Here is a 24,786-nt window from a genome sequence, read left to right as displayed (position 1 = left end):
TAGACGGTGATTTCTTGTGAGAGCCCAATACTTATTTCACAGATGACGGTTTGCTCTTACTTCAGATGGCAGTTGGCTCTCGCCCCGATTTTCAAAAACCCCCTTATATACCCCCAATTTCACATCAATTTTTGTTTTTCAGGTTATTAAACTCATCAGTTTTAAATTCACTTGGCTTACAACCTTTGTGTACTTAGTTTAAATTAATTGACTGAGTCCAGCTTGTTGCCAAAACATCAAAGCAAAGCTACTGTTTTGCCTGCCAACTGTAAGGCCTTCTGATATGCTTGTTTTAATTTGGGACTGTCTGTGCAATGCTTGAAATTTCTAAGCACGGACAATGAACAATCTTTTAAAGGTACAGCATTCTGCTTTTCCATGCCATCGTTTTTACAAACACATTTTAACTTTGCTGGCTGTAGGCATCAATGGCTAGGCCAGCATTTATTGCCCATTTTCTGGAGAAGGTGCTAGGGAGCTGCCTTTTTAAACTGCTGTCCACTTGGTGTAGGTGCATTCATAGTGTTGTTAGGGTGGGAGTTCCTGGCCTTTGCTCAAGCAACAATGAAGAAGCGGTGATATCTTTCCAAAATCCAGTTGGTGTGTGGGTTGGAGGGGATTTGCAGATAGTAATAGGGTCCTCATGTATGTACCAGATGGTAGAAGTCGCAGATTTGGAGAGTGCTATTTCAGAGGCTTTATTGAGCTGAAGTGCCTTGTGTAAATGGTACGCACTGCTGCCATTGTATTGGTAGTGGAGGGGATGAACTTGAAAGATGTTGGATGGGATGCCAGTCAAGTGGCTTATTTTGCCCTGGATTATGCTGAGCTTCTTAAAAGTTGTTGAAGCTGCATTATCCATATAATTTTAGAAAATTCCGTGGCATTCCTGAGTTATGTCTTGTTGATAAACTTTTAGGAGAGAGGAGATGCATTACCAACTGCAGAATGTTCAACCTTTGACTGGTTCTTGTAGCTACATTTATATGATGAGCCTATTTCAGTTTCTGGCTACTGATATTAAAATACCAGTATTAAAACCTTAATATTAAAAATGAGCGTCTCCACTGGTAAGGCCATTGAATGCCAAAGGGAAATAATTAGATTTGGTTTAAATCGACCTTTCCGGACATGTCATAAGAGGACTCGACCAGATCACTATTTAAAGAATGTTGAGGAAGAATCTAGAACCTGTGGTCTAGCTTAGAAGCAAGAGGTTGCCTATCTAAAACAGACGTGGAAGCTTTTTTTTCTCAGTCTTGAGGGTTTGGAATTCCCTTCCTAAAAAGCCATTGGATGCAGAATCTTTAAATATTTTCAAAGCAGAACTAGATAACTTAGATTCGTGTCTTCCATCAGGGATGGATGTTGGAAAATCTGTCTCCAAAAAATGAAATCAATCAAGTTGAGAAAGGCAAGTGAAGAGTTGGTGATGGACCCACTGCTGGTGAAAGAAGAATGGAAATTGGAAGCACAGCGTTTGGATTTTTCCAATTCTGAAATGATACCAGGGGCTGAACCCATTACGTTATTGACATATCAGAGTTATGGGTGACAGATCCAAGTAGAACCGGAAGAAAGAATGCTCCATGTACCCCTCAGAGAGGCATAACTGAGAACAAGGATTTGACTTGGAGAAAGTTAGATGAATTAAAGGAGAAATTGTTCATAATGAGAACGGGCTCATCTAGGCGAAAGAGGGTGGCAAAGCCAGCGAATTGTTCATGTCTCTTTTCACAGTAGAAATAAAGAGCCTTCCAACTATTCTGGTATTTCTACGTCCATGGTATAGAGAAGGCATTCGAGGCCAGGAAATTGTGGAACTCCCATAAAGCTCAGAAGAATCGTGAAAGTGAGAAGAGATTGCTCAAAGGTGAAGAGATGGTCGAGGTAGGAAGAAATAAATTCATTGGGGCAGAAACAGACTTGAAATGAAGTGTCTGCCCGGGTGCTACGTCTTTGTCGATTTTGGGAAGAATGTAGAATGCAGACAGCGTGAAGTTGTACCACTGTACGAAGTCCAAAAAGATGGAGGGGTGATTTCCAGGGGGAGATGTCAGTGACAGTCCTGAAAATAACACGTTGAAATTCTGTGGTAATGATTTATGGACCAGACCAAACTTTCCAAGTATATTAAGGAGGTAGCCTAGATCCTAAATTTTATCTTTCTTAATGGCAAGTGTAAGATTCTGTGCTCCAGATATAATTTGATTGGTTACTCTACTCAGCTTTAAGCAAAGCAGACTTTATTTTTACACCCATTAAAAACACAAATGAAAGAAAGAATAACTGGTTAATCAGTAAAATAGATCGTCTCACATGCAATTCTGGTGGTAGGGAGAGAGACAGCTTTCAGCAGTTGTTGGCTGTGGAAGCTAAACTGAACCCTTGCTTCTCTGGGAATCTTGACTCAACCCATTTATGTTGCTTCTGTTGTTCCAACATTTTAAAAAAAAATGAAGTTTTTTATATCCAAGTTTTTGCTTAATTGGGTTGCACCTATGGCTCAAAGCCTCTCCCAAAAAAAGGGCAAAAACACACCCTCTTAAAGCCATAGTCTTGTCCTAGCCGATGAAAGTGAGATAGGGCTACAGCTATTTTACCAACCATGTGTTGTTTGTTTCATGTTGCTTTGCTGTCAGCAGAGCAGGTCAATTTTCTCCTTGTCATTATCAATTGGACACATTTTAAATCTGTATTTCTCTTTTACCACCATTAGCACTTGCTTTTTGTTTAGCTCTGATGCCCTCCCTGTCTGTTCGACTCACATCTCTGGCCTGTGAACAGCATAAATATCACTCTCTTTTCAACTGCATCTCTCTTCTCATGTGCTGCCAGACCACTTGTGCTTTTATAGCATTTTCTTTTTCAGATTTTCACTTATTTCGGAGATTGTAAAGTGAAGCTTTTATGCTTTTATAAAGTGACGTGTGATTAATTCTCTTGATAAGGAATATGTTCAAACCTATTTCGAATCTTTCAGGATTATTTGGACCCTGTGTTTGTTTCCTTCTCAATGGCAGTGCTTCGACCAATACGCTTCAATTTGCCAACCATCTAGTGCCTTTTTTATCCTCTCAAGTGAATTATGATTTTTTAAAAATTGTACTCTTCCATTTGTAATTATGATTGCAAGATCTAAAGCTTTAGTAGCATGTTTGTTTTTAAGCGGTGTTCCAAATTGTGCACTGTTTTAGATCTTTTATAAGTCAACACAGAAACTAAGAGCGAAGATTGTGATAAATTCCACAAAGCTTTTCATAAAGTTTTTTTAAAAAGATGAATGATTTCCTTGGGTTTCCTGATTGTTAGAATAATTAATCCAAATAATTATGGCATATAATAGCAATTTATACATGCTGACAGGCAGCCATTGATTATATTTACACTTGAATTTTCTTGAATGTTTTGTGGGTGATTCAGAACAAATATTTCTGATTTGCTACTTCTTACCTCGCATGAATCAAACTGATAGTTATGGTCTTAATCTTTCAGGAAAGAAATGCCACTTTCTGGTTGAAGTACCTTTTTTTATTTTAATGTTTTTGCCTTACAATTGGCTGAAGTTTGGCATGTAATGACAACAAGAAGACTGTTTATCGCAAGGGTTACATATTGATTGTTGTTTCTTTGCCTCAGACTCTGCTGTCTGAAAAAGTTGGGCAGATGATGGAATGGGCAAACAGACGAGCTGTAATTCGGATGAATGGTGAAAAGTTTCGGCGATTTGTCAAAGCTCCTCCAAGGAACTACTCCGTTATTGTGATGTTCACTGCCTTACAGCCACAGCGCCAGTGCACTGTTTGCAAGTATATAAATTAGCTTTATTTTAGTTGTGCTTAAGGTTCATTACAGTGTACTGCATCAAATGTGATTTATGTTTCGTGTTGAATTGTAAATGTTCCTAAAAAAAATCTTATTTCATCTCTGGATAGGCAAGTAGATGAAGAATACCAAATCCTGGCTAACTCCTGGCGTTATTCAAGCTCCTTCATAAATAAACTTTTCTTTGCTATGGTGGACTTTGATGAAGGATCGGATGTGTTTCACCAGGTGAGGTGGCTAACTTACAATTCAGATATTTGGAAAATCTTGCACTATTATTAATAGAATCGATGAATGCAAGGGTCAGTGGTATCTACTAAACTATTGTTTAGTCTAGTTAAAGCTTAGGCATCAATTTTCTGTGTCTTTCTTGATCATCTTCAAGATATCCTTTGCTTTATCGAACTCTCTCTCTTTAATAGAGATTCTTCTCTTCATGTTGATCATCTAGAAAACATTGCCTGATATATAGGATAAGGCTTTGTGGGGTTATTTCACTCGATGTTAATCTGTTTTGAAAAACTAAGGTATTGCTGTCAATATGTCTTACTAATCCAGTGAATATCCTAGTGTATTGTTGGAACTCCATTGCTTTTCCTTCTTCCTTAATCCTTTGGGGTGAAACCCATGAAGGCTGTTGATTTGGGGGGTTTCCACTGTCTTTTTTTTTGGACAGATTTGACTTACCATCAGTTTTGCTTTGCTTCAGGACAATGTGAAATGTGTCAATGAGTTGAACCTCTGTGGTATAATGGTTGTGATGAAAGGTGTATGATTTAGGAATATCATATTCCTAGAGTTTGGAATTAAAACTCTGGCATATGACTGGTTACTTTCATGAAGGGTTTCAGAAAATGAGGTCAGTTTTTCTGGATCCATAACCAAATTCAGTATGTGTCGTGATCAGTAACTTCAAATGTTAATGGAATCATATTGGTACGATCCTGAAATATAAACATTTGAGGGCCTTTAGCTTTCTTTTTATTTAGGATAATGAATGATTTTGGGAAACCCAGAAAGTAGAAATTTTTAAGCAGTTTTGGAGGCGATCTGACTGGAATCAGAAGCACAATACCATTTTTAGAATGGAGTAGATAACAAAAATAGTGGGAAACTGAGTATCTGTTAGTTCAAAACATAAACTTTTTAAAATACCAAGAAAGGAGTTTTGGGCACGTTCATGTGAGAGGTTTGAAGGCAAGATCTGGGAAAAATCAGTTGAGTCAAACTTAAGGAATTGAGGGATAACGTCTTTGGATTTGATGCTGCTGGAGGTTAGGTGCAGACTTTGCGTATTTTAAGATCTTTCAGACTGTTCTATATTTGGTTTGGTTTATTATTGAGTTCCTTTTAAGTAATATATCATGAGGCTGCAGATTTTCCTTAACAATAATGTGCTCCACAAATACCCCTATCCACCATGATGTAACAGCCCAGCACTTCAATGCAAAAGATCAGGCTGGAGTGTTCACAACAACCTTAAGCCTGAAGCACTGAGTGAATGATCCATCTTGGCCTCCACCAGTGGTCCCCAGCATTGTGGATGATAGGCATCAGCCAATTCAATCCACATAATATCAAGAGACAGTTGGAAACACTTCATAGTGCAGAGCCTGTGGGCCCTGACAACATTCCAACAATAGTACTGAAGGCTTGTGCTCCAGAACTTGCCACTTCCCTAGCCAGTACCGTTACAACACCAGCATCTGCTCAACAATGGGGAAAATTCCTGAACATAGACATCTGGACAAATTGAGCCCGGCCTGTTAGACCCAATCAGTCTACTTTTGATCATCAGTAAAATGATGGACGGTGCCGTCAACATTGCTTTCAAACAACAGCAATGCCCTGCTCAGTGACACACAGTTTGCCTTCTGCCAGGATCACTTGGCTCCTGACCTCATCGCAGCCTTGGTTCAAACTTGGACAAAAGGGCTGAATTCCAGAAGTGAGGTGAGAGTTGCATCCCTTGATAGATCTTACATTTGACCAAGTACATCATCAATAAGCCCCAGCAAAACTGGAATCATTGGGTATTCGGGGCAAACTCTCCACTGACCAGTCAAACCTGGTACATAGCAAAATCATTATGATTGTTCATCAGTCATCTCGGCTCCAGGACATCTCTACAGGAGTTCCTCAGTGTAGTGTCCCAAGCTCAGTCATCTTTAGCTGCTTCACAATGACCTTCTTTCTGTCATAAAGTCAGATGTGGGGATGTCTGCTGCTGATTGGCACTGAATATTGTGCATTCGCGATCCCAGATACTGAAGAAATCCATCCTCCTATCCAAGAAAATCTGGACAATATGCAGGCATGAGCTGACAAGTGGCAAGTAATGCAAATGCCAGACAATGACCATCACCAATTAGAGACTATATAACCACTACCCCTTGATATTCAAAGGTGTTACCTTTACTGAATCCTCCATTGTCAATATTCTTGGGATTAACATTGACCATAAGATCAACTGGACTTGTAACATAAATGCAGAGGCTACTTGAGCGGGTAAAAGGCTAGGAGGAGCACTGTGGTGAGTGACTCATCTTCTGACTCCTCAAAGCCTTTCTACCATCTGCAAGGCAGTATGATGAAATATTCCTAGTTGTCAGGATGGGTGCAGTTTCAACAATACTCAAGAAGCTTGATGCCCTCCAGGAAAAAGCAGCCTGCTTGATTGACACCACATCCACTTCTTCCACCGATGCTCAGTAGCAGCAGTGTGTGCTATCTACAAGAGGTATTGCAGAAATTCATGAAAGATCCTCAGACAGCACCTTCCAAACCCATGACCACTTATATTAAGAAGGTCAAAGGCAGCAGAAACATGAGAATGCCAACACTGGCAAGTTCCCCTCCAAATTCCCCCTCTAAGGGCAGAGAGTCACCTACTGCCTATGGACTTCAGTGATTCAAGAAGGTAATTCTCATCACTTTCTCAAGGGTAACTCTGGATGACAAGAAACGCTGGCCAGCCAGTGATGCCCAGGTCCCATGAGTGAATGAAAATAAAATGCTAAAAGAGCCAATTTTAAAAGTATTACTTTTACTTGACCCTTTTCTGCATGTAAGAAAAGTTGTATTTCCATTTAAGTCTTCTATTGTTTTTTGCTTGCTAGCATCTAATTGCTTTTTGTAAAGACTTGTTTTGACATTAATTTCTTCCACTGTGATGTCTTTAGCTTCAGCACCGAGTCCATCTTTCACTGAAAGATCATTGCATTAAAATTTTAAGAAATGAACTATCAAACTGAGTTTCATTGTGGGGCCTGATTTGTTCACTAATAACTTTGTCTGGGATCATAACATGGTGAGCTGTCAACACATTTTCTCTCCAGCTAAGTCAGACAGCAGGGGTGTAGATAGGCTGGTCTCATTCCTGATTTAGAATCAAATGACTTGCTGAACTGTATGATTTGAGATTGCTGTCATGAGTCATCAATAGCAGAATAGACCATTTGGGCTGAATGGCCTGTGTCTGTGCTATACGTTCTATATGATTAACATTATGGCCACTTGGATTTTAAAAATCTAGGGGACTGCTGGCACCTATATAAGTCAATGTTAAATCAATTATAATAGGAGAGAAAAGGGGGAAAGTAGAGAAATGTAATAACTTTTAACATTTTTGTTTCTTTGTCCAGCTCAACATGAATTCTGCTCCAACATTCATGCATTTTCCTGCTAAAGGGAAACCTAAGCGAGCAGACACTTATGAGCTTCAAGTTCGGGGATTTGCAGCTGAGCAGATTGCACGATGGATTGCTGATAGGACAGAAATAAATGTAAGTTGCTGTGTGTGAATTTGATGTGTTAAATTCACTATCAGTAGTATACAGGGAATTGTGTAAACTGGAAATTGACTTGAGTCCCTACAAATAATAGTGATTTGCCCAAGCTCAGGCACTTGACTCATTTCTATACTTTGTTGAGCTTCCCCCTCCAGTTGATTTAACAGCCTTTCATTTTTAATTTCAATGAGCACAACAGTTTACAACATAAAAAGTGCATGAGCTGGTTTCCTGTTGATTTTCTTGTGTACTTTAAAGTAGTACAAGTCCTCTTCCCAAAGGAGCCTCCACTGATAAGCCATTGTCCCTCAGGTTCTAACTTTTCAATAATCACAACAGACATTTTCACTGTTCATGCCATTGGCCCTGGTATTGATGTTCGGTATAGAACTCCTGCTTGGCCCTGAAATGTTTAACAAAAGTGCATGTACACTCTTGAGGTCTCTTAACCCTGCTACCTCATATTTATAAATAGGTACTGGTTGTTGTACTGGGGTGTGCATACTTGTCTTCTTTAACTCTGCAAATAAACGCTTATGAAAGTGTAGAAAAATTGTCTTCTGTTCTGTTCATCGACTTTTTTTGCGAAATATTACAGGAACAGAAGATGGCTGCTTAAAAGTTGGAAACTGAAATCCTTACGAATGTTGTACAAGAGAAATGATGGGCAACAGCTGTCAGCATATGGCTATTTTCTGTTTTTAGAATCTGAAATGTGAACAGAAGTGGCATTAGGTGTACATGGAGACAATGGTTTTGTGCCAGTTGAAGTCAGTGTGCCTTAAAGTTGTAAATTCAAAAGTGAAATATTTTGAGAGGCGTATTCTGATCTCTTGGATAGTAATGCAGGACTTTGTGTGAGTTTTTCCGTGAAATTTATGAGAAGTAAAATCTGGTAGATACTTGAGGTATGGTCAGGTATTGATACATTTCTGAAACAGTCAGTCTTTCTACAGAATGTACTTTGACAGTTCATATAATGAATGAACTTAAGTTTAATTGAAATTCTTGCTGCTTCAGCAGAATATGTACATGACACCTGTTTCTTGTGCCTCTTTTATAAATCTATGAACTCAAAAGTTTAAAATCATTGGCAAGGCTGGCATTTATTGCCCTTGGGAAAGTGGTAAATCAGCTACAAATCATTATGGTATAAATCCACCCATAGGATTCTGTCCCATGGTTTACTTCCAAGTCAGGATACTGTGTGTTTTGATGATTAGTGTTCTAGTGCATATGCTCCCCTTGTTCTTCCAAATAGTCAAGTTAGGTTGCAAGTAGCTTTTGAAGGAACCTTTGGTGAGTTGTTGCAAACCAATTTACTCATGGTACACAATCCTCCCTCAATGCCAGTGGTAAAGAGACTGAATGTTTAAAATAGTGGATGGGATACTGGTCAAGTTGCATTATCCTGGAAGATATTAAGCTGCTTGTGTTATTGGAGTTGCATTCACCGAGGTTAGTGAACATATATCCAGGGTAACCTGCTTTGGGAATTCAGGAGGTGAGCCAGTCACTGTAGAATTCCTAAACACACTCTTAGTCTTGTAGGCACAGTATTTGGACGGCTAATCAATGGTAACCTCAAGCATGTTGGTTGAAGATTCAGCAGTGATGATACTGTGGAATACCACGTGGAACTCATTTGGTTGTGTCTTGTTGAAAATAATCGTTGTTTGGCACTTGTCATGTGTATCTACAATCTATCTACCGCCATCAGAATATGGTCCTGATCTTGCTGCGTGTGGATGCTGGTATTTGAAGTTTTTGTCCAACAAACACATCGAGCAGTACAATTATCATCAAGATTCACACTGAGACCTGTGTTGCACGAAAGCTCATTGATAAAGCAGCTGAGGATAGTCTACGGGCATTACTGTGAGGAATTCTTGCAGTACTGCCTTGGGGATAGGATGATTGCCATTTTCCTTTGTGCTTTGCATGATTCCAAGCAGCAAAAAGCTTTATTTTGCTCCTTGATGCCAAACTGTGTGTCTTGCAGCCAAGGGTGCATTCTAGCTTGTGTTGGCTTCTCAGAAAGCGTGAACATTTTCGTTCAGACGTCTGCTTTTGAAGTCTGGAGGACTGATTTCAGAATGTTACTGACACTGGTGTCACTAAACTGGAAGGACTAAAGACAGATGACTGAAGATATATTGTTAGCAAGGCCTGTCATTAGTAGAGCTATTTGGAACAGGTAAAATTGGCAAATGAATTCCAAGGATTAGTTAACAGGTACTTGAGGTGTTACTTGAAGTATCATTATCCTGTGAACAACAAAGGGGAATGGCGGGGTGCTTAAAACACCAAATGCTGAAAAGGATTAAATAATAACTCAACAGCTTATACTGGTAACAAATGTTAGCCTTAAAATGTTAATTTTAGACTGCCTTAACTGTGATACTGGGTATTGCTCATACTTTGGTATAAAGAACGGATAAATTAAAATGGTACTTAATGAATTAAACAGCACGAGTTTAAGCAATATAAAAGGGCTGCTTTAATCTTGGTGCTGATGACCTATGTAAGTCATTATTGCAAATTATAAGTCCAGTAAAATAACTGGAGTATGTATTGGGTGACAATTGAGTATGCTTCTATGAAAAGGGAACCAATTACTTGAGGGCAAATAAGGCAATTTTGGAAAGCCAGTGGATCTGGACTTTACCCCCTCAAGACATTATTATATCCCCCAATAAAAGTTGGGCAAGATATTATGGTCCCCACCAACTGGTCTGCAGGTAGTGTGGAGGGTAGCTTTAGTGACTCCTAATTGGCTGTTGCTGTTTCTGTCTGTCCATTTTCAGGCTGGTTGGTAAAGACCTGGGACAAGGGATGTCAGCAGAAATTATCACTTTTTTTGTTTGTGGGAAGGGCATTCCATCAGTGATCGCATTTCAACATCCCCACCCACACTCCTAGTCAAGATCTACCCGTTCTGGGTGTTCCTACTCCCTTTAAAGGCCTCTTGGTGAACACCCCCATATTTCATGTCCCCGTATTGGTGTTTTGGGATGAAGGATCTGTGATAAATCCCAAGGGAGGGGAGGAAAGTCCATGTCAAAGCAGTTTATCACTCCTTTCAGCATTAAGTGGCTGTGCAATAACCTGCATTGGTGGGAACTCATCCCCTGCTGTCTTCGGGTGGTAGGATGGGAAACTCTACCATTATTAAAAATGCCATTGGTATTATACAGTATCAGGTGATAAGAATGAGAAGTGGGGGAGGAAGTATCTAAAGTTGCATAAATAGTTACTTTTCAGCAAATGATAAGTTGATGATAAAAATCCTGCTGAAAGTTGGATGTTAGGATGATGGAGAGTATTTAATACTTGTAGAGATCAGAATCAGAAGTGAAATCTGATTTTTTTTTTATCAGAAAACAAGGTATTGGAGAAAGCCTGCACATTCTGTTTATAAGCTTCCCATTGGTTTGTGATTTTAACAAAGTAATTGCTTTGGATCTCTCAATTTGGGACCGAGATAGAAATTTGAATTCTCTATTTTGGAAATCTGGTAGTTTGATCTTTCTGCCATAGCACTTATTGTTTTTCTTCTAAGAAGTTTTATATAGGGCTTAGGGATCAAAGGGTACCAGGAGTTGGGGGGCGGGGGGTGGGGGTGTGGTGGAGGAGCAGAACAGGTTACTGAGTTAGATGAACATCCATGATCATAATGAATGGGGCAGCCTCGAAAGGCCAAATTGCCTACTCTTCCTGTTTATTATGTTTCTTACAGAAGATGGTATTTTGTGTGTGCATGCGTGTGTTTGTGTTTGTTTGTGATGGAGGTCCTGAGGAATGGTATGGTGGATTACAGGCTGGGAATGAGATGGGTCATCACACACGATGAACCTATTAAGTCTATAGCTTAATTGCCCACTATGGGAACTCTCATGCAGTAAATTATGAATGTGACAAATGAGGATGTTAGGAAATGCTAGTGATAAGTGTTTGAATGTTGGTTGTGTGATCAGCATGATGGCCAAGAAGGCCAGCAGGGTGAAAAGTAAGAAAGTAAGCATTGATGGCGGTCCAAAGCTGACTCCTGTGTCAGACAGCATCTACTCCGACAGGTAGAGCCTCCCAGTAGTGTGAAAGGAGTACTCCATAGTAGTTTCAATAGATTTGAAGTCAACAGACAGGCAATTGCTTAAGTGGATTATGCAATGAAATAAGGACCACCACATAATCTTATATCTGAACTAGAAAGCAGAAGTCCTGATGAGCATGGAGTTCTGGTAGCTGTCAATAAATAGAGAATAAATTAATGAGGAGAAACAAAATAAATTAAAGTTCCGAGTTGGTGTTCATTGTGAGGTGCCAGACAAAGGGCAGCCAGCTTTGTCATTTCCATGGCCCAGTACTGCAAAGGGGATTCCAGAGTTAGCGGGACAGATAGATAGATTCTCTGGGACCGAGAGAGATTTGCGGTTGGTGTGTTGCCTCCCAGGAGCTAGGGTCTCAGATTGTGTTTTCAGGATACTTAAGCGGGAAGGGGGAGCAGCCCCAAGTTGTGGTCCACATAGGCACCAATTACATACAGAACAGGGATGGGGACATAAGGCAGAAATTCAAGGAGCTAGGGTGGAAGCTTAGAGCTAGAACAAGGAGTTGATATCTCTGATTTGTTACCCATGCCATGTGCTAGCAACGTGAGGAATAGGGAGAGAGAGCAGTTAAATGTGTGGCTACAGAGATGGTGCAGGAGGGAGGGATTCAGATTCCTAGTGATACCTGTGGGTGGCACTGCAGCCTCACAGCACCAGGGACCCGGATTTGATTCCAGCCTCGGGCGACTGTCTGTGCGGAGCTTACACGTTCTCCCCGTGTCTGCGTGGGTTACTTCCCACAGTCCGAAGATGTGCGGGCTAGGTGGATTGGCCATGCTAAATTGCCTGTAGTGTTCAGGGGTGTGTGGGTTGTAGGGGGGATGGGTCTGGGTGGGATGGTCCAAAGGGTGGTGTGGACTTGTTGGACCGAAGGGCCTGTTTCCACACTGTCGGGAATCTAATTTAATAATTGGGGCTCATTCTGGGGTAGGTGGGACCTCTACAAACACGATGGTCTACACCTGAACCAGAGGACTAACAGTATCCTGGGGGGGAAATTTGCTAATGCTCTTCGGGAGCATTTTAAACCAATTCAGCAGGGGGATGGGAATCTGAATTGTAGTTCCAGAGTACAGGAGGTTGAGAGTAGTGAGGCCATGAATAAGGTTTCAAGTTCACAAGAGTGTACCGATGGGCAGGAAGGAGGTTTGAAGTGTGTCTACTTCAACTCCAGGAGCATCTGGAATTCGGTGGGTGAACTTGCAGCATGAGTTGGTACCTGGGACTGCGATGCTGTGGCCATTTCGGAGACATGGATAGAACGGGGCCAGGAATGGTTGTTGCAGGTTCTGGGGTTTAGATCTTTCAGTAAGATGAGGGAAGGTGGTAAAAGCGGGGGAGGTGTGGCCTTGTTTGTCAAGGACAGCATTACGGTGGAGAAAGGACGTTTGATGAGGACTTGTCGGCTGAGGTTAGAAACAGGAAAGGAGAGGTCACCCTGTTGGGAGTTTTCTATAAGCCTCTGAAAAGTTCCAGAGATGCAGAGGAAAGAATTTCCAAGATGATTCTGGATAGGAGCGAAAGTAACAGGGTAGTTATGGGGGACTTTTCCAATCAATATTTGGAAAGTTAACGCTATAGTTAGAATACTTTAGATGGCTCAGTTTTTGTCCAATGTGTGCAGGAGTTTCCTGACACAGTTTGTAGATAGGCCAACAAGAGGTGAGGCAACATTGGATTCGGTACTAGGTAATGATCCAGGCCAGGCGTTAGATTTGGAGGTAGATGAGCACTTTGGTGATAGTGACCACAGTTCGGTTACGTTTACTTTAGCGATGGAAAGGGATAGGTATGTACTGCAGGGCAAGAGTTATAGCTGGGGGAAAGGTAATTATGAGGCGATTAGGCAAGAGGATGGGGAAGGAAACGGCAGGGGCTGGGCACAACTGAAATGTGGAGCTTGTTCAAGTAACAACTAATGCATGTCCTTGATAAGTCTGTACCTGTCAGGCAGGGAGGAAGTGGTCGAGCGAGGGAACCGTGGTTTACTAAAGAAGTTGAATCTCTTGTCAAGAGGAAGAAAGAGGCTTATGTAAAGATGAGGCATGAAGGCTCAGTTAGGGCGTTTTGAGAGTTACGAATTAGCTAGGAGGAGACATGAGAAGTCTTCGGCAGGTAGGATCAAGGAAAACCTTTAAATTTTCTGTAGATATGTCAGGAACAAAAGAATGACTAGAGTAATATTACGGCCAGTCAAGGATAGTAGTAGGAAGTTGTGTGTGGAAACCAAAGAGATAGGAGAGGCGTTAAACGAATATTTGTTTGCCTTTTGCCTGTGTGAAGACTGATAATGTTGTCGAGGAGAATACTGAGATACAAGCAGTGAGATTGGTTGGGATTGAGATAAGGAGGAGATGTTAGCAATTCTGGAAAGTGTGAAAATAGACAAGTCCCCTGCGCCGGATGGGATTTATTCTAGGATTCGCTGGGAATCTAGGGAGGAGATTGCAGAGCCTTTGGCTTTGACCTTTATGTTGTCATTGTCTACAGAAATAGTGCCAGAATACTGGAGGATAGAAAATCTTGTCCCCTTGTTCAAGATGGGGAGTGGAGACAACACTGGTAATTATAGACCAGCGAGCCTTACTTCAGTTGTGGGTAAAGTGTTGCAAAGGATTATAAGAGATTGAATTTATAATAATTTAGAAAGGAATAATTTGATTAGGGATAATCAACACGGTTTTGTGAAGGGTAGGTCATGCCTCAAAACCTTATTGAATTCTTTGAGAAGGTGACCAAATAGGTCGATGAGGGTAAAGTGGTTGATGTGGTGTATATGGATTTCAGTAAAGTGTTTGATAAGGTTCCCCAGAAAATAGAGGCATGGGATTGAGGCTGATTTTAGCGGTTTGGATCAGAAATTGGCTAGCTGTAAGAAGACAGCGTGGTGGTTATGGGAAATGTTCATCCTTCAGTTCAGTTACTAGTGGCGTACTGCAAGGATCTGTTTTGGGGCCATTGCTGTTTGTCATTTTTGTGAATGACCTGGATGAGGGCGTAGAAGGATGGGTTAGTAAATTTGCGGACGATACTAAAGTTGGTGGAATTGTGGATAGTGTGGAAGGGTGTTGCAGGTTACAGAGGGACGTAGATAAGCTACAGAGCTGGGCTGAGAGGTGGCAAATGGAGCTTAATGCGGAAAAGTGTGAGCTAATGGTAAGATTCTTGGTAGTGTGGATGAACAGAGATCTGTGTCCATGTGCATAGATCCCTGAAAGTTGCCACCCAGGTTGACAGGGTTGTTAAGAAGGCGTACGGTGTGTTAGGTTTTATTGGTAGAGGGATTGAGTTTCTGAGCCATGTTGCAGCTGTACAAAACTCTGGTGCGGCCGCACTTGGAGTATTGCGAACGGTTCTGGTCGCCGCATTGTAGGAAGGATGTGGAAGCATTGGAAAGGATGCAGAGGAGATTTACCAGGCTGTTGCCTGGTATGGAGGGGAAGGTCTTGTGAGGAAAGGCTGAGGGAGTTGAGGCTGTTTTTGTTAGAGAAGAAGGCTAAGAGGCGACTTAATAGAGACATACAAGATGAGATGATCAGAGGATTAGATAGTGTGGAGGTAGTTTCTTTACTCAGAGTAGTGAGGATGTGGAGTCCCTGCCTGCAACAGTAGTAGACTTTCCAACTTTAAGGGCATTTTAAATAGTCATTGGATTAAATCAGGAGGGTCAGTCAAGAGTGAGAGAGAAGAGCAGCCTGTGCAGACACTTTAGTGAAAAAGAAGGGGAGAGAAAAGGTGGGGGAAAAAGGCAACCAAATTTCTCTGATAACAAAGTGTGGAGCTGGATGAACACAGCAGGCCAAGCAGCATCTTGGGAGCACCAAAGCTGATGTTTTGGGCCTAGACCCTTCATCAGAAAAGCCTGAAACGTCAGTTTTTGTGCTCCTAAGATGCTGCTTGGCCTGCTGTGTTCATCCAGCTCCATGCTTTATCTCAGATTCTCCAGTATCTGCAGTTCCTGTTATCTCTGAACCAAAATTCACTTTTTTTAGCGCAAGACTTGGTACATTTGTATGTGACATTCGTACTTGAATGATATCTCAGCATTTTGAAGCCAGTGAATAGTTTTTCAAAAGCAGTGACTTATGTGGGAAAATGGTGTAGCAAAATGGAGAAGAATAAAGTTCCATACATCTGTTTTGCTGACGGTTGAGGGAGAAATTGGCCAGGATACCAGTAGGACTTGCCTGCTATCGAAGCAGATGTTTTATCCACATCAGTATAGCAGACTTAATTTGACATTACATGGCAGATGGATAAAATGTCAATGGCTGTGGGGACAGGTAATTAACCTTTTTGTTTTTATTCAGTACAAAATGAAAGTGTGATACTAAGGAATATTATCTGTGTATAACTAAAATATCAACAGTTGTCAAAACAAAACTTTGACTTTGGTTTTATTTATATTAAAATCCAGATTAGAGTGATTAGGCCTCCAAACTACGCAGGTCCCTTGATGCTGGGATTTTTACTTGCTATAATTGGTGGACTTGTGTATCTTAGACGGAATAATCTTGACTTCCTATATAACAAAAATGGCTGGGCATTTGTTGCTTTGGTAAGTGAAAATGAAATTAATTTATTCCAGATTTCTTTTGTGTATTTCTTTTGTTGGGATTGTTACAGTTGTGCCGAAAATTGTTTATCAAAATAATTAACCGTCAATCTATAATACTTTTGAAGTAGTGAGAATTGGAGTGTTCTGGGATTTTTTTACAATTGTTCTGCATGATGGGATTGATGTCATCTTCTAGAGAAAATCCCTTAAGGATTACACTTGGACAATAAGCCTGCAGTTTAAAATAAAATTTGGCACCAATTAAAAATGTCATTTAATGACCAAAAATGTCCGCTGTTGGAAATGTCATGGGTGCAGTTGATATTGGGTTGGTGATGTCAGATGTTAAAGGAACATGATAGGACCTGTGGTGAGAGAACCATTTACAATATCATTATCAGTTGGAAAGGGAACAGTGACTATGTCAACTTGGAGAGGGCATGAGAGGAGATTTTAAAAAAACTAGCAAGTAAATTAGATCTGGTCTAGGGGAAATGGAAATGCTAGAAATTTGCCCTGGTGAACAAGTAGGTAGGAAGACTAAGGCAGTTTGGACGATGGCTGCAATCTCCTTGCTAAAGGAGGCTATGAATTCCTATGTTGAAGCTAACTGGACAAGAAAGGAGACAGAAATTTTGTGTTTTTAGGTAAAAATTTTTAGGAAAAATACATTTTGAAGCATGCAGGAATAAATCTAACTAACGCATATTGTAATTTGTTTCAAAACATGGTCTGTTAATTTTCTGTTACATTTCTCAGTGTTTTGTACTTGCTATGACGTCTGGCCAGATGTGGAACCATATCCGGGGTCCCCCATATGCACACAAGAACCCTCATACTGGTCAAGTAGTGAGTAATTCAATCACCTTTGATTTTCTCTATATTGTGTCCTTGCTTTAGAGAATTTTGCAGTGCTGAATAAATTTAATTGTATGTATGGACTTAAAAATGATTTAATTTTTGTTACTGTTGGGGTTGTAGGATATGATCTTCTAGTGAGCAAGTTTTTTTTAAATACCATATTCCTCAATAGGATCTGCATGGGTGCTCTTGTCTTCCACACATCCTCGCATTTCAGTGTGAGAAGAGTATGGTGCCATGATGTTCAGAGTTGTGCCCTGGATTTAAAAGAAAAAGAAATGACTTTTTGATTGCTTTAAAACAAACTTTTACCTTTTCATAGATGTTATTCACCACCAGATGGTAATTGGAGATAACTCCCACTACCATTGCCTTTTCAGAGTTTAGCAATAAACATTATAAAAAAAGCTGTCCAATGGAATTTTATAGAGCTATCAAGATTTGTTAAGAAGGATTCTTCGATAAGTGACTTACAGTAGATTTTAAATATTGATTTCCATGCATGGTCTTACTGCTGCCTTTGTGTGTCTGTGTATATAAAATCTTCTATACAGAACATAGAACTAATCCTTAACCAACCTCAACACCTTAAGAGAGTCAGAGTCTTACAGTATGGTTCTGCCAGTCCACGCCAACCATGGTCCTACTTGCCAGCATTTGACCCATATCCCTCCTAATCCTTGTATTCATGTACTTATCCAAATGTTGTAGCTGTAGAACACTATGGATGTGGTGGTGGTGGTTTAGACTGGGGAGGAATATAGTTTCATTTTAAGGGAAAGTGGAGGAGTCCAGTTTTCCACCATCCTGCCATGTATATAAAATGATAGTAGGCAGAATAGCCAAAGAATAGGCTGTGCCCCTCTTCAGTAGGAATTTCAAGAAGCAGCATTGAACACCTAATATATAGACTGGGATAACAATATTGAGGGCTATTTAGAATTAAAGATCAGTTTTTTTAAAGTTATCTTTTGTAAAGTAATGTTACTAAAGTTTGTGACCTAGTTTTAGCATTCCTTTTTAGTTCCTGGAGTGCCATTTTAGAAATTTGGTGATTGATGGAAATTCAGTAATAATAGTTATGCACTTTGACACATTTTTAGATTAAAATAAATGTTAAAGCATTACTACAGCAAGTGTTTTGAGATTTGATCAAATTTCCATTCTGATTGCTATTGATCTGCATATGCTCATTCTTATCATTGATTTACAAAAACAAAATCGGTTGAGTGCTGACCAAATGCTGCTCTTGAGAGGGTTTGTGTCCCCGTTCTGGAGCAGTATCAACAGAAAAGAGGTGAGTAACATACCCAAGTCAAAATTAAAATCTTTGAAGCTATTTTTTGGCCAATTCAACTGAGCATTTTATACAAGAATGGATGCATTTACTTCCCACAATAATGTACATTTTTCAATTTTACATTGTCAGGTTGCAGGAAGAATCATGAATTATTTTCATTTGAGGGTCTCTGAGTATGCTACGATTTGAGAACATGCTAACTTTTAAGCTAATGTAAGACAGACTGGCTTTGGGAACAAACTAAAGTGTGCACTTCTGTCATGGATTGTCAGCTGACTTGGTTAATAACATTGTAATTTCTGAATCACCAGTTTCTAGTTTCAAACCCTTAAGGATTTGTGCCGCGAAAGGCTGACATTCTAGTGCAGTACCAAGGATGTGCTGCACCTTTTGGATGCATCCTGTCAATGTAATAAGATGTTAAACTGAGGTCTAGTCCATCTGTTCAAATAGATGCGATGTCTGCAGGCTATCATTTTGATGAGCATGAGCGTTAGCTTTGGGGCCTAGCCAATGTTTATTCCTCAATTCACATAACCAAAACACATGATCTGGTTATCATCACAGTTCTTATTGTGGGAGTTTCTTACTTTAAAATTAGCTGTAATGTTTGCTGCAGTATGGCAGTGTAGACCTCAGAAAAATTACTCCAGTGGCTATAAAGCTGTAGGTAAAAGCAAGTCATTTTTAAATGGAGCCACCAGCTTGCTATCCAAATGAGATACAATATCAACTTAATCAAATGTTAACCTTCCTTAATGTAGTTTAATTGAAGAGATGTATTTTGAGTTGTCTTTCATCCTTGATGCTTAATTTTTTTTTAAATATGTAAGCTCAAATACCAGTGAATTGCTCAGAATTATAATTGAGATATCCTCTTTGGCTATGAAAGAAACTCCCTAGATTGATGCTCTAGCTGGTCCTACTTTTTCAGCCTGAAAATACTATTGCTGTATTTAAACAATATCTCGATGTATTCTGTTCCCTTGTGACATACATTTTATAAAAATGTTCGAATAATTTTACCATAAATCTTCCTAGTGTTCAAAACAGCAGTCATTCTATTGAGAGAGTTAGTAGGAACTGCTGATGTTGGAGAATCTGAGACAACAGTGTGAAGCTGCATGAACACAGCAGGCCAAGCAGCATCAGAGAGGTGAGAAGCTGGATGCTGCTTGGCCTGCTGTGGTTATTCTAGTGAACCCACTTTGCAGTGGAAGTGAGATTGAAGATTACCTGCTCACTAGAAGATCTTATTTGGGAATGAGAGGTTCTAATTTTATGGAACGCTGGTTCTAGTACGGCAACAGGAAGAAGCTGCGTTTCTGAACTGGGTTTCATCTGAGTTAGTCTTCATGGTAACGAATGTGGATAATATTCCAGAGATGTATGGAAAAACTTAAGAAAACAATCAAGAGGTGTAAACAGCTAGAACCAATGTTGGAAGTTTGAAAAAGAAATCGCCAAGAACTGATGAATTCTTACCAAGGGCAGTAAAACTGGTGAAAAGATTGCACCAATTGTGATCTTGTAAAACACTTCCACAAATTTTCACTTTTGATTGGAAAATTGTCAGTCGCCTCTTAGCTAAGATGTAAGAGAGAACCATGGAAGTTATCTATCCACTAATCTAATGTTAGCAATGAGGGGGGGGGGGGGGGGGGTGGAAATAAAGATATTAGCATCAGCTATCAGAGACAGTAATAAAGCATTTTGGCAAGTATGAATGATCAGTGAGACATCCAGCCAGAATTTGTAATGACAAAATAACTCAGAATATAAAGGTTGGACGACATTTGTGGAGAGGAAGAGAGTTAACATGATTGATCTTTCTGTCGAACTGAAGAGTAATAGAAATGTAAGTATTTTAAAGCTTATGAATTGGAGTTGTGGGGAAAGGTCTGCAATGACCAAACACACACTTTTTTTTTCCCCCCGCCCTTTCCCTGCCAGCATTCCCTCTGCAGATTCTAGTCTATGCCTTTGTCACTCTAACATTCTTTTTCTCTCCCTATTTCTCCCATTGTACAATCAAAGAAATACAAGTGCCCTGTCAACATCACCACCACTTCCACACACACACACACACACACACACACACACACACACACACACACACACACACACACACACACACACACACACAAACAAAACCCGGCTTTCAGGTCACTATCCGAGGCTCTAAACACCCTTTATTTAAGGGTCACTGTGATTTACCTGCGCTGATTTCAATTTAGTACGTTGTATTTGCTACTCCTGACTAAATGCACAATAGGTGGTTGCTTTGCATATCATGTCTGTCATGCTGAGGTTCCAATTCCTTGTTATTTAAATTCTTTAGCTTGTTCCCATGTTGACCTTTCTATCCATGATTTGCAGCAGGTGTTCTAGTTAAACTCCAATGCAAGCTGGAGGACAAGACTTTATCTTTTGAATCTGTACACTACAGCCTACTAGAGTCAAGTTTTGGTTCATTAGTTTTGATCATAACCGGCATCCTCTACATTGGGGAAACCAAGCGGAGGACCGGGTGTGGCTTTCTCTACATTGGGGAAACCAAGCGGAGGACCCGGTGTGGCTTCCTCTACATTGGGGAAACCAAGTGGAGGCTTGGGGACCGCTTTGCAGAACACCTCCGCTCAGTTCGCAACAAACAACTGCACCTTCCAGTCGCAAACCATTTCCACTCCCCCTCCATTCTTTAGATGACATGTCCATCATGGGCCTCCTGCAGTGCCACAATGATGCCATCCGTAGGTTGCAGGAACAGCAACTCATATTCCGCCTGGGAACCCTGCAGCCCAATGGTATCAATGTGGACTTCACCAGCTTCAAAATCTCCCCTTCCCCTACTGGATCCCTAAACCAGCCCAGTTCGTCCCCTCCCCACACTGCACCACACAACCAGCCCAGCTCTTCCCCTCCACCCACTGCATCCCAAAACCAGTCCAGCCTGTCTCTGCCTCCCTAACCTGTTCTTCCTCTCACCCATCCCTTCCTCCCACCCCAAGCCGCACCCCCATCTACCTACTAACCTCATCCCACCTCCTTGACCTGTCCGTCTTCTCTGGACTGACCTATCCCTTCCCTACCTCCCCACCTATACTCTCTCCACCTATCTTCTTTTCTCTCCATCTTCGGTCCGCCTCCCCCCCTCTCCCTATTTATTCCAGAACCCTCACCCCATCCCCCTCTCTGAAGGGTCTAGGCCCGAAACGTCAGCTTTTGTGCTCCTGAGATGCTGCTTGGCTTGCTGTGTTCATCCAGCCTCACATTTTATTATCCTACATCCAGCACTTCCCTGTTTGTTTCAATAGGCTGATGGTCATTCCTTTCTTTATCTCTTCCTGACACACAGAACATAGAAAAGTACCGCACAGTACAGGCCCTTCGGCCCACGATGTCATGCCATGGAATAATCCTAATCCAAAAACAAAATAACCTAACCTACATTCCCCTCAATTCACTGCTGTCCATGTGCATGTCCAGCAGTCGCTTAAATGTCACTAACGACTCCGCTTCCACGACTACCACTGGTAAACTATTCCATGCGCTCGCAACTCTCTGGGTGAAGAACCTCCCTCTGACGTCTCCTCTATACCTTCCTCTTTACACCTTAAAACAATGACCCCTCGTGGCAGTCAATTCTGCCCTGGGGAAAAGTCTCTGGCTATCGACTCTATCCATGCCTCTCATTACCTTGTACACCTCGATCAGGTCACCTCTCTTCCTCCTTCTCTCCAGAGAGAAAAGTCCGAGCTCAGTCAACCTCTCCTCGTAAGATAAGCCCTCCAGTCCAGGCAGTATCCTGGTAAACCTCCTTTGCACCCTCTCCAAAGCCTCCACATCTTTCCTATAATAGGGCGACCAGAACCGGACACAATATTCCAAGTGTGGTCTCACCAGGGTTTTGTAGAGCTGCAGCATAACCTCGCGGCTCTTAAACTTGATCCCCCTGTTAATGAAAGCCAAAACACCATATGCTTTCTTAACAACCTTATCCACCTGGGTGGCAACTTTGAGGGAGCTATGCACTTGAACGCCAAGATCCCGCTGTTCCTCCACACTGCCGAGAATCCTGCCTTTAATCCTATATTCAGCATTTAAGTTCAACCTTCCAAAATGCATCACTTCACATTTATCCAGGTTGAACTCCGTCTGCCATTTCACATTCAGATGGGTTTTATGTAGTGATTAATTCCTTATCTGGACACAACCTCTTTGTTTGTTAAGTATAACTATTGCCAATTTTTGCTTGTTGAATCATGAAATATTTTAAAATTCATCTCCACTAGCCTCCACACTGTCACAGATATATTCTCCTCGAGGTCTCAGCTAATTGACTTCAAACTTCGACATTTCTGTTTCTCTTCAGTTGTGATGGGAGTGGTATGTTGACTGTTTCTCTGCCCAGAACATAGAGCATCGATCAATATACCACAAGGACAGGCCCTTCAGCCCACCATGTCTGTGTCAACCATGAAGCTGTTCTAAATTATCTGCTTCTTTCACTGCCCGTGCAGTGCATTCTGGACACCACTTACCCTCAATGTAAAACAACTTGCCTTGCACACCTCCTTTCGACCTTTTCCACATCACCACAGTAAACTTGTGACCCCTAGTATTTGACACTTTCACAGCAGGAATGAAACTCTTGCTATCTACTCTATCCAGCCGAAAACCAGAGGGCACACGTTTGTGACGGGAAAGATTTTTAAAAGGACCTTTAGAGTAGCTTTTTCATGTAGAGGGTGGTGCATATATGGAGCAAACTGTCAGAGGAACGGTGCAGTTACAACATTTTTAAAAAGCATCTGGAGGGATATATGCATAGGAAGGATTTGGAGGGATATGGGCTAAGTGCTAGCAAATGGGACCAGGTCAGATTGGGATGTCTGGTTAGCATGGATGAATTGGCGAAGGGCCTGGTTTTGTGCTTTGACTCAATGAGTATTGATAGTATGGTTTTAGGAGGTGTATTTTGTTCTTCTGTTTTCTTAATGAAGGAAGGTTGAGATAGATACACTGGGTGGTCTGCTCAAAGCCAATAAAGTAAACAGCATGTGACACTTTGGGATTTATTTTTTAAAAGTTGGAATGTTAGAAACAGCCTGAATGGGTGGGGTCAAGCTCCCACAGATCCCAGATTTTTAACTTTAATTTTCAACAGTTGCTGGGGCCTTGAACCTGGATATGAAAGTTTGTTCCTGTTATGGCTAAAAGTTGAGGTTCTCTTCCTGCTGCTAGAATTGCATGTGAGACAATCTATTTTACTGAATTTGCCTTTGCTAAGGGTGTGTTTATGCGATAGTTCTATATTGGAACAGTTAATTAATAGTTAATATATCATTTCGTTAAGCATTTCGATAATTACAGTTAAGCTAATTCTTTTAATTTGTCTCTTTTTAACTGTTGTGTAAAAATAGTGTGTGTTGCTTAAAGTCAAGTAGTTTGACCAATCAAATTGTGTCTGGAATGCAACATCTTGCACTTGACTTCTAAAATTAAAATAAGTTAGCCTGGACCCCATCATCTTAATATATTTTGAGGGATTTAGCCTGGTCCATAATACGATATGGTATGGTAGACAGAAACTCCGATGAAGGAATCCTTTGTAATCTTCATGTAGGAACTAGTTAAGTCAAAGGTGATGTTAAAGTGCACTTTTTTGCGCACAAACTTGTGTAAAATAGAGTTCTCCCCTTTGCATGTGCACCCCTCATTCCTTTTTGCATGAACACCCAAAATAAAAAAAAAAAAAAATTCAATTTAGGTCAATTAAAATTTTCAGAACTGATTCTGACAAAACAAAATCTAAAAGAAATACATGTGGGTCCAACAGCACCTGTGGGAAGGAGAAAAACTGTTAATGTTTTTGGTTGATACCCTTTCATCAAATCTGTTCTAATGATCACCATCCAACATTCAGCTCTGTTTCTGTCCACTCTTAATAAAATTCCAATAACATGCTATGATCTTGACACCGTCCAGTACCATACGTCAGTTTTTGTGCTCCTGAGATGCTGCTTGGCCTGCTGTGTTCATCCAGCCTCACATTTTATTATCTACCATACAGACTGTTTGGCACCCCGTCCATGACCTTGAACATTCTCCTCTTCATCACTAAAGCACAATGACAGTGTTGTGTACCATCTACTAGTTGCACTACAAAAACTCATCAGGCTTGCTCAAATAGCATGTTCTGAATTGTGACTTCTACCTGGAAGGATGGGAGCAGTGGATGCCTGGGAACATTATGCCTACAAGATCCCCTCCAAATTGCACACTGTTCTGACTTGGAACTTGATCATGGTTTCTTCACTTGCTGGGTTAAAACCC

The 24,786-nt window shown here is 40.8% G+C and overlaps 1 protein-coding gene across 1 annotated transcript in view; it reads left to right on the top strand.

Moving 5' to 3' along the window:
- The window catches only part of LOC125458738 (magnesium transporter protein 1-like), a 40,079-nt gene that overhangs the window by 4,418 nt on the left and 10,875 nt on the right, over positions 1–24,786 (top strand). Inside the window, exons 2-6 of the mRNA XM_048544296.2 lie at positions 3,640–3,809; positions 3,936–4,053; positions 7,470–7,610; positions 16,146–16,286; positions 17,046–17,135. Of these exons, the coding sequence (XP_048400253.1) occupies positions 3,640–3,809; positions 3,936–4,053; positions 7,470–7,610; positions 16,146–16,286; positions 17,046–17,135 (660 nt within the window). The remainder of the gene's footprint in view (positions 1–3,639; positions 3,810–3,935; positions 4,054–7,469; positions 7,611–16,145; positions 16,287–17,045; positions 17,136–24,786) is intronic.

The sequence above is a fragment of the Stegostoma tigrinum genome, chromosome 15, assembly GCF_030684315.1.
Source record: "Stegostoma tigrinum isolate sSteTig4 chromosome 15, sSteTig4.hap1, whole genome shotgun sequence".
Classification (NCBI taxonomy): domain Eukaryota; kingdom Metazoa; phylum Chordata; class Chondrichthyes; order Orectolobiformes; family Stegostomatidae; genus Stegostoma; species Stegostoma tigrinum.
The sequence above is the reverse complement of the archived record's forward strand: the minus strand, read 5'-3'. Positions and strand labels throughout refer to the sequence as shown.